The following is a 17,054-nucleotide window of genomic DNA, read 5'->3' as shown; positions in this document are numbered from 1 at the left end:
AGACATCTACTGGAAAACCATTTGGGCCCAGGGCTTCCCCTGATATCACTGACATCAGCTTCCAGATCCAATTTTTGCCATTCTGTGAGACATGGAAGAGCTACTGGCTCAATAACTCTCAGCCCCTCAGATAAAGTTAGCTCTCTCGGGGCACTATATAATTACTTATAATATGCAGCAAATTGGTGAGCTATCTCTGCATCTTCCGTTAGAAAATTCCCATCAATGTCATGCAAAGCCCTTACAAATCCAGTACCCTTATCTCTCCTTTCCAACCACGCTAACATTTTGCCCAATTTATCCCCAGATTCATGAATCTGACTACATTTGACCCAGAGCGATTGCTTAGCATTGTCTAGGGCTACATTACACAACTCTTATTGGGCCTTTAGAAGGACCACCTTTGCAGTTGGGGACCCTGTGGCCAGGAAGTCTTCAGCCTCTGTTGAGGCTGATTCAGCATTACTTACTGCTAACGTGTTGATTCCGTTTTTTACAAAGTGTGCAACATTCTCGAAGAGTCCAACAGACCCAGTGCCATGGCAAACAAGTATAGTTTAGTGGATACATCAGGTTTCCTGCTGACCATGCGGGATCGATCCAACCCCAGATCCATGACATCATTGAAATCCCCCCAAAACACATGAATCAGCTTGACCGTGCACTATTAGTTTCTGAAGATCATTAAGCAAATCCAACGTGAGAGGAGGGGGTGCGTAAACAGCTACAATGCCCCATATACAAATCCCCACAGTTCCCCCATGATCAAAACAACACATTCATAGGAATCCAGCTGTACCACTAGGAGTTTAAAGGGGATCCTTTTTTGTACAAGAATCAGAGTGCCCCACGCGCCCTTGGAGAATCCTGTATGAAGGCCAGTTTGTAGTTAGTTCTAGTGAAGAGGTGACATTCCGATGGCACCAGTTGAGTTTCTGTGAGCATGGCGAAATCTGGCGAGCACCTATTAAGAGACTCTGACCGCATACTGCGTTTGATACTGGAGCACATCCCGTTCACATTCCATGTCAACAAAGAAACTGCCCCATCATGCACCATCCTCTCCGAAAACCAATATAAGAGGTTGCACACTTATCCTCCATATAACCTCATGGAGGTGAAGAAGCTCCTTCCCAACCCCCACCTCATGCAACCAGGCCACGAATTATAGGTAAACCAGCCAAGAAAATCTTTCCCACCTCCCTCCACACTACACTTCACCCACAACTGAAGCACCTGTCGCCCTCACACGGATGAGACATACACAAGCAAACTGAATCAAACACGTGCAGTGGTCAGCTGAAAAAAAATGAAGACACAAAAAACACCTCTCCTGGTGCTCATTAGCCCGAAGGCCATATAAATTGGAATTAAACAAGTTAGAAAAGATTGATCGTGCCAGAGTAAACTGAAGCCAAGCAACCAGAGCAGATCACTTTGTCATCCATTGACTGTCATCTTGCAATCTTTCCATTGTCCTCAAACATCGTCGGCACCTGCGAGTTAAGTGGGGCAGAGGGTGGCACCTGCTCTCACACCAGTCATGGGACTCCTTTCTGTGATGCTCCAACTAGCTCGGACCGGATTTGAGTCTCGAAACAATCCCACACCTCATGTGGACTACTGAAGAGCAGAACCTTCGCCCCATGCTACACCTTCAATTGAGCAGGAAAAAAGAGGGTGTATCTGAAACCCTGAGAAATCAACTTCTTCTTTAGAGTCAAAGGATTGCTGCACCCGCTGTACCTCTTGTGTAATCCAGAAAAAATCCAATCCAAGAGACATTAGACGTTGTCAGGCCAGTGACCCTTGCCATTTGCAGCAGTGTATCCCCATCCCTATAGTTCAATAGCCTAGCTATCACAGTGCATGGAGGGGCACAAGGTACAGGCCTGCCCGCAGGAATTCGGCGGGCTCGCTCTATGGAGAAGAAGTTGCAGAGCTTCTTTAGATCCATGAGATGAGCCAGCCATTACTCCAGGAAAGGTTCCATACAGGCCCCTTCCTCCTTCTCCGGTAGCCCTAGAATACAGAGGTCATTCCTTCTTGATCTCCCCTTACTGTTCCTGCTCGGTTTTACAGGTATTTAAGCTTTTGGGAGACAGACTCCAGTTGCTTCTCCATCCATCATGAAGCATCGTCTGAATCAGATATCCGTTGCTCTGCCTCAAACTCTCGAGGACATTTGCGGAAGTCTTGGCGCATGAAGGATACATTTGATGACAGCCTGTCTATCTTCACCTCCACTGAATTCAGATGAGTTGGCAAAAGCTCCCATAATGTCTGCCAGCGAGATGGGAAGCTCCTGATCAGTAGCCCCTGCAGTCAACTTATTCAGGGCTGAAGGCTGGGAGGGTGAGGGACTGTTCACTGTAAATTGGTCCATTTTGCAATGTTGAGCCAATTTTCTGAGTTTATCGTTCACCATGTTGCTGTGTAGGACTTTCAAATTAAGGCGACTCCAGCACACCGTGAAGTCTCCGCACAGGAATATGAATGCAGCTCCTATTGTTGATACGACACCGATGCATCTACCACCAGAGAGGCTTCAGTGTTAATGCATAGTGGAGACTCACCCAATCCGCCCTCCACAGGGCTAGAGACACCAGGGAAATGCGTGGCAAAAATCGGCACCCACAGACACCACCATAATCAAAAGGTCCCAGGATAAAGAAATAATCTCAGGCAGCAGACCCTTTCAGCAGCCCCAGATTTAAAATGGCATCCCAGAGTGGGAGAGTGCCCACATTCTCTCTCCAAGTGCACTGTTAATTACAGCTCTTCCACAGCAGGGAACGGTAGGTGATGGCAGGTCGAAGAACGCTAAGAGCATGAGTGTGTGGAGACGATGTATAAGGGGGAGCTGCTCTGGAGGGAAAGAAACGGATAAACAAAAGGGTAGAGGAAGAACCCCACCAGTCTGTATCCACTCATGTACAATGAGCGCCTGCAGCCATCAGCTGCTCCCTGTGCCGTGCACGGAGCTGGCTGCCACAGGTGTCAGCTGGCCACTCTCTCGAGACCACTCACCTCAGCAGGCGAGTGCTAAGGGTCTGCCCGCAGCCTCTCTGGGATGGCTGCAGGTCCTGGCGGCTATTGCATCTTTGTTGCCACTCTTCAGGGTCCTGTGCACCCGCCTGGTGCACGACTACGGAGCAAGATGGTGCTCGTTCCCGAGTGCCGGCAAAGATCTCCACCATCCAGCTTCGTAAAGACAGCAGAGTGGAGCTGGATCACTCCACTACCAGGCTCCTTATAATAAGTAAGAAAAAACAATAATTCCAACTACTATCTTTATCAGGATATTGGCGGCATCTGAGCTGAAGGCTCACATCACCATCCTCCAGCTGTTCAACAGCACCCACTAAATTATTTTTAATGCTTATAAAATGTAATTGAATGGTCTATTTTGTATTCTTGGTTTAAAGTTAATAAATTGTGAAATGTTTCCATAAACTACATCACAATAAATACCTTTAAAAATGTGTTTGCACACGCTTGCTGGACATTGATACAATGTTTGTGGAACTTTATGTTGGCCAGGTCTTGGAACATTTCTGCTTGTAAGTGGAGGGTTAGCCACGAGGCTTAAGGACTAAGAGTAGTTTGGAATGTTATTTTGGGTCCCCTCTCGGGAACTTTGACAAACTAGGGCATCCCTGTGGGGGAAAAGGGGGTTTGGGGTAGAGACTAGTTAGGACTAGGCTTCAGAATTGTATGTTCATTTGAATTCACATTACAGAGTACTGCGAAGGAGCCAGAGAACCCCACTTTGTGTTGGCCCATCATGGACACAGTTTTTTTCAGGTTTAACCCTTATTATTTTTAGTCTTACCCTAGCTCCTGTAGGTGTTTTTCCAACCCGAACAAAAAACTACCAGTACTCAATAAAAACATACATAACATATGTGACACATCATTGTTTGACCTTCCTACAATAGAGTGTTGCAAATACAGCATGCAGTTTAAGTCAGGAATAGTTGGGGATTTTCGGAGGTGTGTAGGTGTAGGTCATGAAACTACTGCCCTGTAATGCCCCAAGCAAACAGTCTTGTCGAGAGGTTTGACAGAGTGATTAAGGGCTCCAGATATCAAGAGCCCCCTGTTTGGATGCACGCAGTGGTTAGAGATATAGTGTGAGCCTACTACATGGTACCCCACTCTTTAAATGCCATGACCCCTATTGCAACTATGAAGGGGCTCAAGCCCACTGGTTGGGCATGACAGGACCATTAAGAGCTGACAGTTGGGGGCTGTTGAGCACATGGAGGAATACCAGACCAAGTATAAGAGGGAGTATGATGGGAAGAAAGCTGTGAGTGAGTCACCCCTGAAGGTGGGTGATTGTGTGAGAGTGAAGAACCCTAGATGGGGTGGGAAAGAACTGTCTTGTTTCTCCACTAGGAAGATAGTGCAGAGCATCAGGGGCAAGTTAGTTAGATGACATGAGGGAGTGCAATATGGGCGAGTCTCCTTTTCCGAACAATGAGTCTGTGATTGGGGTATGGCCAACCTGAAGCAAAGCCAGCTCTGCTCCGCTTTCCGTTGCTGCCGAAGACAGTGCCACCGAGCCAGATGCATAGACCTGATGTAGATATGGCTAAAACCTCATTTAACTTTAAGGTCCTGACAGAATCGTCCAATACGCTATATTCCACCAACCTAGCTTTGTACCAAAAACTAGCTTAGTGAGTTGGAAAGAGTGGACTGATCAAGCTTTACTCAATATCCCGGATTCTGTCCCATGAGAAGACAACAGCCTACATGATATATCATTTTGACCAAGTTGATCTTTTGCCATGATTTTCAACATACAATTTTGAAATGTAGGAATGGAATCATTGCTTAGCCATGGCTGCCAGAATTGTGCAATTCTTCTGTAGATGGAATTGTTCTGTGGAGGAAGCTGGCTTTTAGGGTGGAAATCATGATTGCCAATGGCTGGATAAACTTTGGTACCTGTGGAGAAAAGAAATATATTAAAAACATGGGTGGGAGATTTCGAATACATTTGTTAGTCATTATGAAACATCATGATGCATTGGTGTCAATAGATAGTGTAAAAAGCACTTCACATGAACGATACATTGTGCGCGCGCATACAATCACACAAGCTTCCTACAACTGACAAATGTTTTTAAACCGTAAATCGTTATGACATTAACATGCAGTAGAAGGCCCTATTTTGTTTCTCACCGTAGCTTATTCTTTACATGCTCAAGTACAGCATACTCTACTCATTTGAAGCTTACTGTACACGGCTTAGTTATGTGTACTGCTAGAGGAAGATTATGCTTAACCTCGATAGCAACAAATATTTCAGCAGCATGGCAACTAGAAATATCATCAGTTAGCTACAATGGTTGGCACCACAAGCCATCTCTAAGTATGTAGGAATCAACAGTCTTTCTCATGGACAACAACAATGCTCCAATTAAATACAGGTGAAGGCACACCAGCTCAATAGGAGGTGTAAGCATTGAGAGTATGAAAGAGATTCCAGCAAAGGGCAAGATCAGCAGCACAATGGACACCCCTGCAGCCTCTGTAGTGCTAGAGAGCCCCCACTATTCAAGGGCCTGCATATTGGCCCAAGGTCAATTTATGTTGCTTGGCATCAGGAAAATCATGCACCTACATTTTCTGTTACACCAATGGGAGGGATAATATTACCATCCATGCTCTCAATAAAATCATGACTCTCTAAACGAGAGCAGAGGAGAATCTGAATTTTACTCCATGGGACAGGGAGAAACACGCCTTTTAGGAGACCAGGCCAAGCAAGGCAGCCACACTTATGGGACTGGTTTGCATGCATGTCACGAATTCAAGGTGGGATAAAAGACAACTCTCTGTGTTTTTCAATTTATAGTTTGTTTATTGAAACTTAATGTTTACTAACTGTCAACGTTCACTGGTTTACTTTTCAACTTTGACCCTTCCTGGGCAGCCAAGGGAAACAGTGCACAACCAGTAGAGCTATTCTTCCTTTGGATTGACGAGGATTGCTGTTCAAATGATCTGGTAAACAGTCTTTACTCTTGTTTTGGGCGCATTTCCTGTTCGGACACAATTTGAATGGCTCTCTTCTCTTTAATTGTCCCTTCAAAAGATCCATTGGCTATTCTTCATGCTCTTCCCCCTCTTCATACTCAAAGTCTCTATTAGGCCTTAAGTAGACGCTTACCCCTTCTGTGCGTCCCTTGCCTTGGCTTATTTTTGAGTGAATACTGATTTCATTTGCTTTAACACTTCCTCCATGGCTTCACGCTTTGTTGCCTGGCTTGTAAGTTTGTTTTATAAATATAGGCCTGGAATTACTGACCCACCTCTTCTCAAGCTCTCTGGCCAATCGTAGATCAGTTGTCGCTAAACAGTCTCTCCGGCCGCTCTTCTCTCTGCTGGCGGCGGCTGTGAGAGATGATTCTTTTGTTAACAGCTGATTGGGGCTGCAGCCTCCGATCGATGACTCACTCCGCTTCAGCTGATCGGGGCGCGGCCTCCGAGAAGCAACGGCACGCCCCCTTAGCTGTTCCTCTCAGTGTCTGCCCAAACGTTGCCTCCGTCACCACCTCCCAGCGTCCTCACAGATCGGGGCTGGGAAAACAAACAAAACCAGCCCCGCCACCTTGCGTATCAGTTTCTTTTTTTCTTCATGCGCAGCTGTTTGCTGTCTCCGTTTCGGACAGAAGCGTAACACTCTCGTAGTACTACAGGTTTCGGGCTCTAACCAGCTCGGCAGCCAAACGTGGCTGTTTAAACATGTATTTCAACTTCTGTTTAACTGTATTTTCATCCGTAGACGTCTTCTCTCTTAAATACGCCCATTTGTAGCCGATCTCCTCTTCATTACAGATGATCCCTACCAACGAACACACCAACATTAGAATAAAGAACCTTTACAGTTGATCTAGACACTTTCTACTCATTGTATGAGCTGTCCATTAACCCCCTAGTACCACCTCCCTGATCGCATCCTTTCACCTTATCACTGTCGTGATGCCTGGTATTGTAGGACAGCTCCTCCTGGCTCCGTTTCTTGTTATTAACCCTTTCACAATGCACAAGAGGGGCTTATCTACCATGGCCAACAGGAAGGTCAGGGCCGTGTCTGCAGCCTACAGAGAGGTATAGAGGAGAGATGTAAAATCATCCTGAGGAACCTGCAAACCAAAGGGTTTTCAACGAATACTAGCCTATCGAAATGGGAATGAAACAGGGAAATAGCTTATATGTAAACATGTATTTATTAAGACTGGCCTACAGTAAAGTAGGAGAGAAAATGTATGACCTCTACGACTGGGGTTGAAACTCGATGAAGACCTTGTTCCAGGCACTAGCAATGCCAGGTGTGCTGCACCTATAGATAGCCATTGTATGTTACACTATTAGACAGTGAGGCACCTATGGGACCCAGAGTGTCTGCAGACAAATGTGACATGAACCAACACTACTATGAGTGGAAGGTGGGCCTGTAGGTTTAGGGGGTGATTGGCCCACACAGGATTACAGGGAAGGCACTGCAAGGCCGGAATTGACAACGAGAAACCCGCCATGCGATCCATCAGAAAAGAAAATCAGCTCCAAGCCAGCCACATCAACATATTTAAGACCAAAGTAAACACACCAACACAAACACACTGAGCGGGGAATGAAAGCAAAGGGTGGAACTCGCAGGGGCAGATTGGCCAGTCTTGGCTGAATGCATCCACCTCAAGAGTTAACAGATACAGGCACCAACTTAAGGAGGGACAAAGTTGCTAACTCAGACATGATGCACAAATATCATCCCACCACCCTCCGAGTCTGTATGGCCTGGAAAACAGCCTGAGGCAGTTCACAGAGCAGGCCACAACAATTGCTGTCTTCAGAGGGACCCTTATCCCAACAACCCCAAACCTAGGCACCTCTGAAAAAGAAGGCAGAAAACAACTCCAGGTAGTTTCTATGGAGCTCCACTTGAGCCGTGTCACACTTGCCACCTGTAGAGAGCGATCCATGGGTGATCCAAACTCAAGCAAATAGCATCCAATTTAAAAACAATGCTCAGTGGGGACAACAACAAATTATAGTCTGCCTTGGCATGTACAGAGACTGGGATCTGCCAACAAAACTGTGGTAAGGCTAAGCAATGACAAACCCACAATTTGGGAACATTTCAACAACTCTTTACTCTGGTTTTTAAGGCATTGGATTGGTCCAAACACCTGATAATCTAGGGTATGACCTATTAATGATAAGGTTTTTAGTTATGTGTCAGAAATCAGGGTTCGACATTGAGATTTGATGAACAGGAGCTAAAACTAGCTTCTGGGTGTCGGGCATCACCCTGTAGGAATGAGCTACCGGTGGGGAACCAGGAGCTACCAGAAATCCTCCTTTAACTTTTAGTCAATTTTTTATGAACCATTGGGTTTAAATATATATTAGATGTGTGCTATTTCTTCTTTATAAACATTCTCAAATACTCAACGTAAATGTCACATTTAGATGTTTTGAGAGCACCAGTTGGCCCTAGGAGCCGAAAGTAGCTCCTGGTAGCTGTTTTGAAACTAACCAGTCTCTACTGTGGAAGAAGCAGGAGCTAAAAAGCTCCCAGCTCCCCTCAATTTCGAACCCTGAGAATGGGACAACATAATTGTAGGTTTGATTCATGGTCCAAAACCCTGCATCATCAATGGTCAAAACATATATATTCCAATAGCCTTTTCTTAGAAGTCCTTTCCCCCTCTATTAGACACTCTCTGCTACAAGACTGCTTTAAAGATATGGCCAGCAGAAAGTATTCAAACATATCCTTAATAAGCCCTTAGCCTCCAGGTTGCCCTAAGCTTCAACACAAAATGTTGAAGCTTAGAGGGTACCCTATCAATTGGCCAACAAAGGGCCTCATTACGAGGTTGGCGGGAACCCGCTGGTGTCACTGGCGGGTTGCGGCCAACCCCATAAAACTCTTTCCGCCACCTGAGATCCCAGTCATTACAAGTCCCGGCAGCCCGGGATCTCAGGCGGTGGAAATCGTAAGTCCCCATTCCCATAGAGTCCTATAGGACTCTGTGGGAGTGGGGAGACGGAAGCACCAGCATCGTTGCTAACGGTGCTGGTGCTTCCGTGAAAACTGTGCCTGCCAGGCGCAGAGGAATCGGCAGACACAGTTGTAGTCTGCCGTTCCAGAATCGGTGCCGGTACGTTGCTACCGGCACCTGTAATTCCAGACCAGCAGACTTGTAATGAGGTCCAAAGTCTTTACAACTTCATCTTAAATGTCCAACCCCATCTAAAAAAGCAATTCCCTCTGTTAAAGCTCTAAATCTTCCCGCCTTTCTGAAGACCTCTCCCAGGGTTTGTTTTCTGCCATTCCTTGTATAAGATTCCCGCTTTATGCGCTTTCACTTGCAGTCTTGGGCTTCTTCAATGCTCAGAATAGGTCTTCCTTAGTATGCACAACAGGTCTCTACTAGACCTTGTGCTTATCAGCCCTCAACATATCTCTCAAACACCCTGCCAGGCCATGGGATTGTCAGCTTTCAGAATAGTTCTCTTAAAGCCTGGGGTCACACTGCAGACATAAGAGTTCAATCGTAAACCTTGCATTTATTCAGCACATCTCTCCACCGCTCACAGAAAATGTGGGGGCCTCTTCAATCCCAGAGGTTCTTTCCTACGCCTGATGTTTCTCACCATACCTAATAGATCTCTCCCAGACATTGAAATTTCATCAGCAGCTTTCTCCTAGAGCTGGACCAACTCTTTCCCATACCTTGGGTTTCTCAACACTCCGTGAAGGAGTTTCATAGATCTTGGGTTTCTTCAGCATACAGAGTAGGTCTTTCCCATACCTTGGGTTTCTAAGCATTAACTTCAATCAGTCTTTCCCATACCTTGTACTGAATATGTATTCTCTCCCCTATCTCACTCAGGGTGCTTTTCAGGCAGCCCATATTATGTCACCCTGTTGCTTCAGGTCAATCAGCCAACACCTACCCTCAGGCTTCCCTCTTCAAGGCACTGGTCCTTTCACTAGATCCATCTGTGTCTAGGCAGTCAGTCATCCTTTCAGTCCGGCGGCTCTGAGCTCGATCCCCCTGTATTGGCTACTGCAGGTTGGCCAATGTAACCACTACCCGGTTCCAGTGTAACCAGGTATGCTTGGATAACAGGTCTGCTTTTTTCCAGAATCCTTTTCTTCTTCCCCTTTTTCAAAGGGGTTCCGGTGGCTTTGCACTTCATTTGGCCCTGGGGATTGGTTTGGGACTGCATGGTTTTGGCTCTGCCTTTCTCATTGGTGATCTTGTTCTGCTGTTTCCGACAGATATCGTAATCCTTGATTTGGGTTTGCTTGTTGCTGGTTAGTTAGAAACATTTCACTCCTGTGTTTTCTCCCGAGTCTATAAACCAGTAGACAAAACCATCTTAGAATTTTTACCCGATCCTGTGCCTGTGTATGTAGTATTCTGTATGAGCCTGGAAATTATCTATGGCTCTGGGTGTCATCTCCCTCTGACCACTCTAAGCTTGGTCTGCTGAACTCTGGTGACAATGAGTTTGGGAATTAAAGGGTTGTTTTGTGCTGGTCTTATGCTCACACCCCTCAACACTGTGCTGGTGGGTTTCTTATGCACTCCTCTTATGTTTCCAGATTTCATATTCAGAGCATATTTTACAGACTCCAGACTGTTTGTAGTCAGAAAAGCCAGACTATGAATAATGGCATACAGGTCTTCATCAGAGGTTTGGGCAGCTTTTTTTTACCATCAGTTCTCTAGGAGTAGAAGTAGGGTGTTGGGAACTCTTTAGTGGAGATACTACCATGCCTTGATGGGTGTAGGGACCCCGCCTAGTGCCCAATCCTCGGTAGTGTCTGGACCATCCCAGTCTCTAGCAGCTCACCCCTCACATAAGATGGGGTGGTCTTGTAACTCATGGTATTAAGAATAGACAGACACAAGTGATCACAGTTCAAGGGTGTTTATTAAACTGTATAGGTAAGTTGGAAAACACCTATTCTAAACCAAATCTAAGCAAGCTACGAACATCAAATAATAATAATAAGGCAGTCTTAGTGGCGTCTTGTCAAAATAAAAGGGCCTATACAAAAAAAACAATTGCCAATCCTTACAACTAAATACAAAAAGAGTGTGGGATAAGGTTCACTAGAAAGTAATAAGTGTTCACAAATAATAAGTCTGCCGGGGTCTCCCTTCACCACGTTTTGAGCATGGCACAAGGTGGGACTCCTGAGCACAGCACACTCTAAAGATTTCCCAGCATGAGACGACAGTTCCGTTTCAAGTATCAGGACCTTCGGTGGTTAAGTCTCTTTTCTACAAAAAGTCCCTTGCCTCCGAGAACCTGATAGGTTCCAAAAATAACAAACGAAAAATTCCTTTCTAATTTACATTGGGTGATGACTTTTCACCCCTTGGGTCCCCCTCTTCCTGGCTCAGATCCACACAATTTCCTACTGAAATCAGGACCTCTGGTGGTTAAGTCTCTTTTCTACAAAAAATCTCTTGCCTCCGAGAACCTGATAGTGTTATCTGAATAGCGATTAGCTCAGTTAGAGATATAAAGAAGAACGCACTAACCTGCACATCCAGCAGTAACCAGGAAGGGCAAAGGTACTGACGACTGCAAAGGCTTCCCTATAAGCCCAATCACTCCCCACCCCGATTGAACAACCAGGAGAAGGGAGGACTGTGCCCCCAGGGAAACCCTCTATGGGAAAAAAACCATGCGCGGCACTGAAGACACTGGTTCTCGGCTGTATTCAATGTCCTGGAATCTTGCGGGAACTGTGATGCTGAAGAAGGAGTTCGGATGGGAAGAGTTCTGTAGAAATGAGAAAGAGCTGATGAGAGAGGTAAAGGTCGGAAGAGGAGAGTCCCACAGAAACCCTGCGCCTACCTATATCTGCCTTGGATGTTATAATGCAGACAAATTGCACTCCGTATATCAAGGAACTCGGAAGGCTGAAGGGATGGAAGGAACACTCCTGGAAGGTATGGAAGAGGAGGATGGTTAGTAGAATAGTAGCCGAATGGCGGGGCTAGGAAGAGAGAAGAGAAAGGACCTTAAAGTAAGTACCATAGAATGAAAGCGCTTGTACTAGATTCGGATAGAGGTCCGAAGATACACTGCAGGGGGTCTCGGCGGGTGGAATCAAAGAATCCCTGAATTCTGGAAGATTCAATGCTAAAGCACACAAGAGGGAAAGAGTTAGCAATCGAACACAAGTCAGAGAGTAAAGATCCCTAGAAGGCGATCACTTACGAAGCATCTGGGCTAAAGGAGTAGCGACACGCGGAGGCAAAGCAATTGGTTCCTTATATCCGGTCACATGACCCGCTGGCGACATCTGAGAAGTGCGTGAAACAACTAGACCAGCACTCAAAGAATAGCAAGAAAGATACGCCACCATGCTGGGGGATTCACAAATGCGGAACGGCACGTCCTGCCGCGATGCCACAAAGACCAAAGTTTATAGCAGGTTGTAACAGTTAGGTTCCAAAAATAACAAACGAAAAATTCCTTTCCAATTTACATTGGGTGATGACTTTTCACCCCTTGGCTCCCCCTCTTCCTGGCTCAGATCCACAAAATTACCTAGTCAAATCAGGACCTTCGGTGGTTAACTCTCTTGCTTCCAAGGACCCAATAGGTTCAAAATAACAAACAAAAAGTTCCTTTCGGATTGCCCTTGAGGTGATGATTCTTCACCCCAGGGTCTGCCTCTTCCAGGCTCAGACCCCTCTCGATATCAGCCTCCCTCTGTCGGGTTCACTATGGCCTGTATTCAAATACTTTTCTCTGTTGCATTCACTGGTCGATGGGGTGCTGGCTTTTCACCCATGGATCCCCCTCTTCAGGGCTCAGACACGTCTCGAATGTCAGCCTCCCTCTGTCTGGTTCCCTATGGCTTGTATACAAAGATATTTTTCACCCTTTCGTATTCACAAATCTTAATGTCTTTTTAAACAATTCACTGTGGACTTCCTTCTGTCAGGATCACTCTTTGTCCTCACAATGTTCATTGGGCACCATGCTTAGACCCGTTCTGTACGCATCCCTCTGTCAGGTTCACTCTTGCCAATCACACAATTTCTTCTACTTTCTTACAATGCAGGATTCACTTCCCTTAGCTTTACAATCTTCTGCTGGTCAAAGACCTTCGACTGTACAGAGGATTTTGCAAGACCCCTCTTATGACCACTTTGACCCCTTTCTTCCCCCCGTTCCCAAGGCCTTCTGGTAACATTAGTTTCACCAATAGGGGCTTCTCAAAGAGTTTCTCGAGTGAGCACCCACGTGGTGCTGGATTCCTCTGCAGCTGGTTTTCCCCTGTCGTATTAACAGTTCTTCATACTTTTCTTCAATTACCCGTTTGCTACTTTTGCTCAACACAGTTCGGTTTCTTATCAGCTCTCCCTTCGACTCACCGGCTGCGATGAACCTCTTGGCCTTTCTGGTCTCTGGAGTCAAGGACGGTACCACAGTGGCAAGCATCTCTCCCTGGCTTGGTTAGCAGCGGAGGAGGGCCCCATGTACCATTGACATCTGCTGCAACACACGCTGGCTACTGTTTGCGGTCTTACGATTCCTTCCACGGAGGCTTCGATAGCTTGGGTCGGAAAGGGCAAGGTTGTTTCTCTCCTTGTCATCCTTTCGGTTCTCCCCACCTTTCTCCTCCTCTTGAACAGCCGTACTTGGATAGCCGAGTCATCGTGCGGTCTGCCTTGCTCGTCGTGTGCTCTTGTGCCCCACCTATCCCTGTGGGGAAGAGAAAGGGCCGTCAGGCGTGTGTAGTTGTTGTCAATTGCCCGACTTTGCCTGACCCTTGTGTTGGGACACGTTAGGTAAACATCTCTGGTGTTAGTCTATTTGTTACAGTGTAGGAAAGTGTTCATGTTGGAAAAAGGGGCGTACAGTTTCTAGATATCCTACGGGGTAGGATAGGGAAAAGATGTTACAGGGAAAGGAGTACTCCGTCTCACACGTTGGCGTCCCACTTCCACTCTCCGAAAACCCCTCTTCTAGGTGGTCCTCCCTCACTGGTCCACCCCCAGGAACTGGATCCAACAGCGATGGCCATGTCTGGGCCACTGGATCAAAACAAAAGTGATAGCTGGAAGGTTTCAAATCAATCACAACCTCTGGCATTGCTGTGGGCAACCCTCCAGACCATTTTTCTTCTCCTGCCAAGCCATTACAAAAGGGGAAAGACAATATGCAAATCAGGCTTGGTCCCACCCCAAAAGAGGCAGTCCAGCCCGAACTGCTTGGTCACACCCCTTCTGAATCTCCAAACATTTTTTGGCCTTGTTGGGTCTCATCAGTGACGGATCCCTGGGGACTAGTAAGTGAGACACCTTCAGGTTTCTCACACTCCCCACATTACATAACCCCAAGTCATAGGGAATAAAATAATAGATGCAAAGGGCCCAATAGTGGCAAGTACCTGGTTACACAGCCTGAATAATGGAGAGAAAACCTAAAAGGCATGCTAGGCCCGAGAACAAAAGCAAGCAGTATGCCAAGAACCTCTGCAGTTCCTACCAAACCCAAAATATTTTGTGGGCTGGCAACTTTAGGACACAGGGGATTATGTATGTCACAAATCGCTCCCTTCGCTCCCGTTCCCACCACTTGGGGGCATGATTTGGGGTTTATTCCCTACTGGATTTTTCCTCCGAACCTTATGCTACAGTGCTGTGATGAATTGGGAGCGCTAAAACCTTATTTTCCAAGTTACTTCCCTTCCGGATCCATTCCAGGTTTTTGGCAGCCAGCATGCTACTTTGATCAAATGACTATGCTTCCCAGAATGCCTGGCTCATTGCTTCACCTCCTCCCTTGCAGGACAAGGTTAGGTGGAGGATAGGCAACACCTGTGGCTGCAGGTGCAGCAGGCGGCACACCTGATGGGTGTGCTCGTTAAGCAGCTTTAAAAGCCTCAGTTTACTTCAGTCCAGCGCTGGTCATCGTTGCAGTGTTCCTGTTATGACTAGTCCCTTGTTCCTAGCTTTTGTGCCTAGTTCCTAGTTCCTGTTTCTTGTTCCTCCGCCCTGGATTTCGGATTCATGTGCTAAATTGATTTCTGCTCCCTAGATTCCCTTTCTGTCTTCCTCTGTTTGCAGGCAGCATTTCTCAGTGCTTTCCCCTTTTAGATGAAGCCCAGTTTGTCTGTGTTCTATATTTCTTTGACTTTGTCCTTTGCTGCTGTAAACCTTTACGCCTTAGCCTTCCTCTTAGATTAGCTTTCTGTCTTTTCCTTGGAGGAGTGGGGGAAGTTTGCCTTGGTAATTTCGTTTTTCCCTGCTCCTGATCCTTACTTTCTATTGGGATCCATTCCTTGTTTTCCATTGCACTTCTGCATTTATTTCCCATTTGATTATTAGGTGTGGTGTGCTGTTGTAGCTAGCTCCTGTGTGAATGCCTATGTTTTCCTCACTATTCTGTAATCACTATTCCAACTTAGGTATTTAGTTATCCTCCCATTGCTGTTATAGCCTTTCTGGGTCCCAGTTTGATCAACAGGGTTCGTGGGCTTGCTGACATTCAAGAGGTTTTTCTCGTCCTCGTGAGTACTGTTTTTTAGTTCCCTTATTTAATACCATCAAGAGTGTTAGTTCACAGATCCTGTCATTGCTTGCCCTCTACGTGGGTTTAGCGCTGTCAGTACCTATAACAGCAATTGGGGGTAAGGCACTTGCCGACTTTCCTCGCGGTCAGGTGCTTACCCCACATCCCTTTTCATATATTGGTTTTGTTGTCACACTCTATTTGCACTCCTGGGTTTTAGCATACATGAGTCTTGGTTCCTGTGTGCACGTAGTTTAATTCAAGGCTATTCACTGTGTGATTTAGTGCACATTTCCCTTGCCATATTCGCTGCCTTTGTACTCGCCTGACTAATCCTGACAATGTACACGAGGAAACCCTGTAAGTGGGCAAACTTAGTTGGGCCCAAATAGGACACTCCAAAGTTAATGACCATATCCAGAGATTCATGTGTGCCAACATGTCTTCTCATCCCATGCCATGATAAGCAGGTCATCAAATAAAAGGGATACCCGTGCTCCAACCAGAAACTCGGGAAGAAAACATGAGTTACATCAGCATGTTTTTGTTAGAAATAACAATGCAACTATTGTGACGAATTCCACTGTATTGTCACTGCCTCCATAAAGGACGGCCATTCCCATGAGGCCAGGAAGGTGAGGCCGCTGCCCGACAGTCCCCCTGGGAGTGGTACTCAGCAGATGGATCTCATGGGAGGGATGCCCTCCATGGGACCGGTGACAATCACCTTGGGAAAGCACAGTATTCCCCTACCTTCTTTCACTCCCCTCCTTTCTTTCACCCCACTCAGTGCCCTGTGGTCCCCCATACCTCCATCTATCTATGTAGAGTTGAGGACACCAAGTCATCTAAAAATACTGAGACGAAGAAGAGTGATACTGAACTGTATGTTGATCATCAGTTCAGTACTGAGACGAGGGGGAAGGCAGGATTAATGAGGAATACTTGTAGGAACCGAAACATGCAGTCTAGTTGTTGGAAACGATCTATTGGTTACCTGAAGTACGAGTTAGAGGAAGGACTAGATCATTTGTCAAGCCTGCTCTTGAGGAAACGAGGTCGAAGTTTGAATGCTAGAGACCGACAGACAAGTGGAAGAAGCTATAGATTGATGGTGCAGTGAAACAGAGCAGTCCTTAGAAATGCTGCCAAGAGCAGGCAGACCACGAAAAACCAGAGAACGTCAAAGTGTGCAAGAAAGGGAGGCCTCCTGGGAAGAAGCTGCACATCCCGACTCGCCGAAACTGAAGCAGGGACGCAGACGACAGCGGGAGCTGGGAGAAGAGGTCAGAGAGGTCACCCAGAGAGTCCGAAGAACCCGAGCAGGACGCCATGCAAAGTGAACCCGAAAGCAAGGTACCGGTGCTGCCTGAGCCCATGAGAAGGGCTGGAAACCGAAAGAGGGCAATCCAGGGAGGGTGTGGGACCCAAATAAAGAGGCTGAAGAAATGTTTCTTGTTCCTCTGCCCTGG

The 17,054-nt window shown here is 46.5% G+C and overlaps 1 protein-coding gene across 1 annotated transcript in view; it reads right to left on the bottom strand.

Annotated features, from left to right (window-relative positions):
- SMPDL3B (sphingomyelin phosphodiesterase acid like 3B) overlaps window positions 1-17,054 on the bottom strand; it is a 532,892-nt gene that overhangs the window by 287,469 nt on the left and 228,369 nt on the right. Inside the window, exon 4 of the mRNA XM_069623063.1 lies at window positions 4,816-4,959. Within this exon, the coding sequence (XP_069479164.1) occupies window positions 4,816-4,959 (144 nt within the window). The remainder of the gene's footprint in view (window positions 1-4,815; window positions 4,960-17,054) is intronic.

The sequence above is a fragment of the Ambystoma mexicanum genome, chromosome 11, assembly GCF_040938575.1.
Source record: "Ambystoma mexicanum isolate Mex_15411 chromosome 11, UKY_AmexF1_1, whole genome shotgun sequence".
Classification (NCBI taxonomy): domain Eukaryota; kingdom Metazoa; phylum Chordata; class Amphibia; order Caudata; family Ambystomatidae; genus Ambystoma; species Ambystoma mexicanum.
This window is presented reverse-complemented; position numbering and strand designations above follow the sequence as displayed.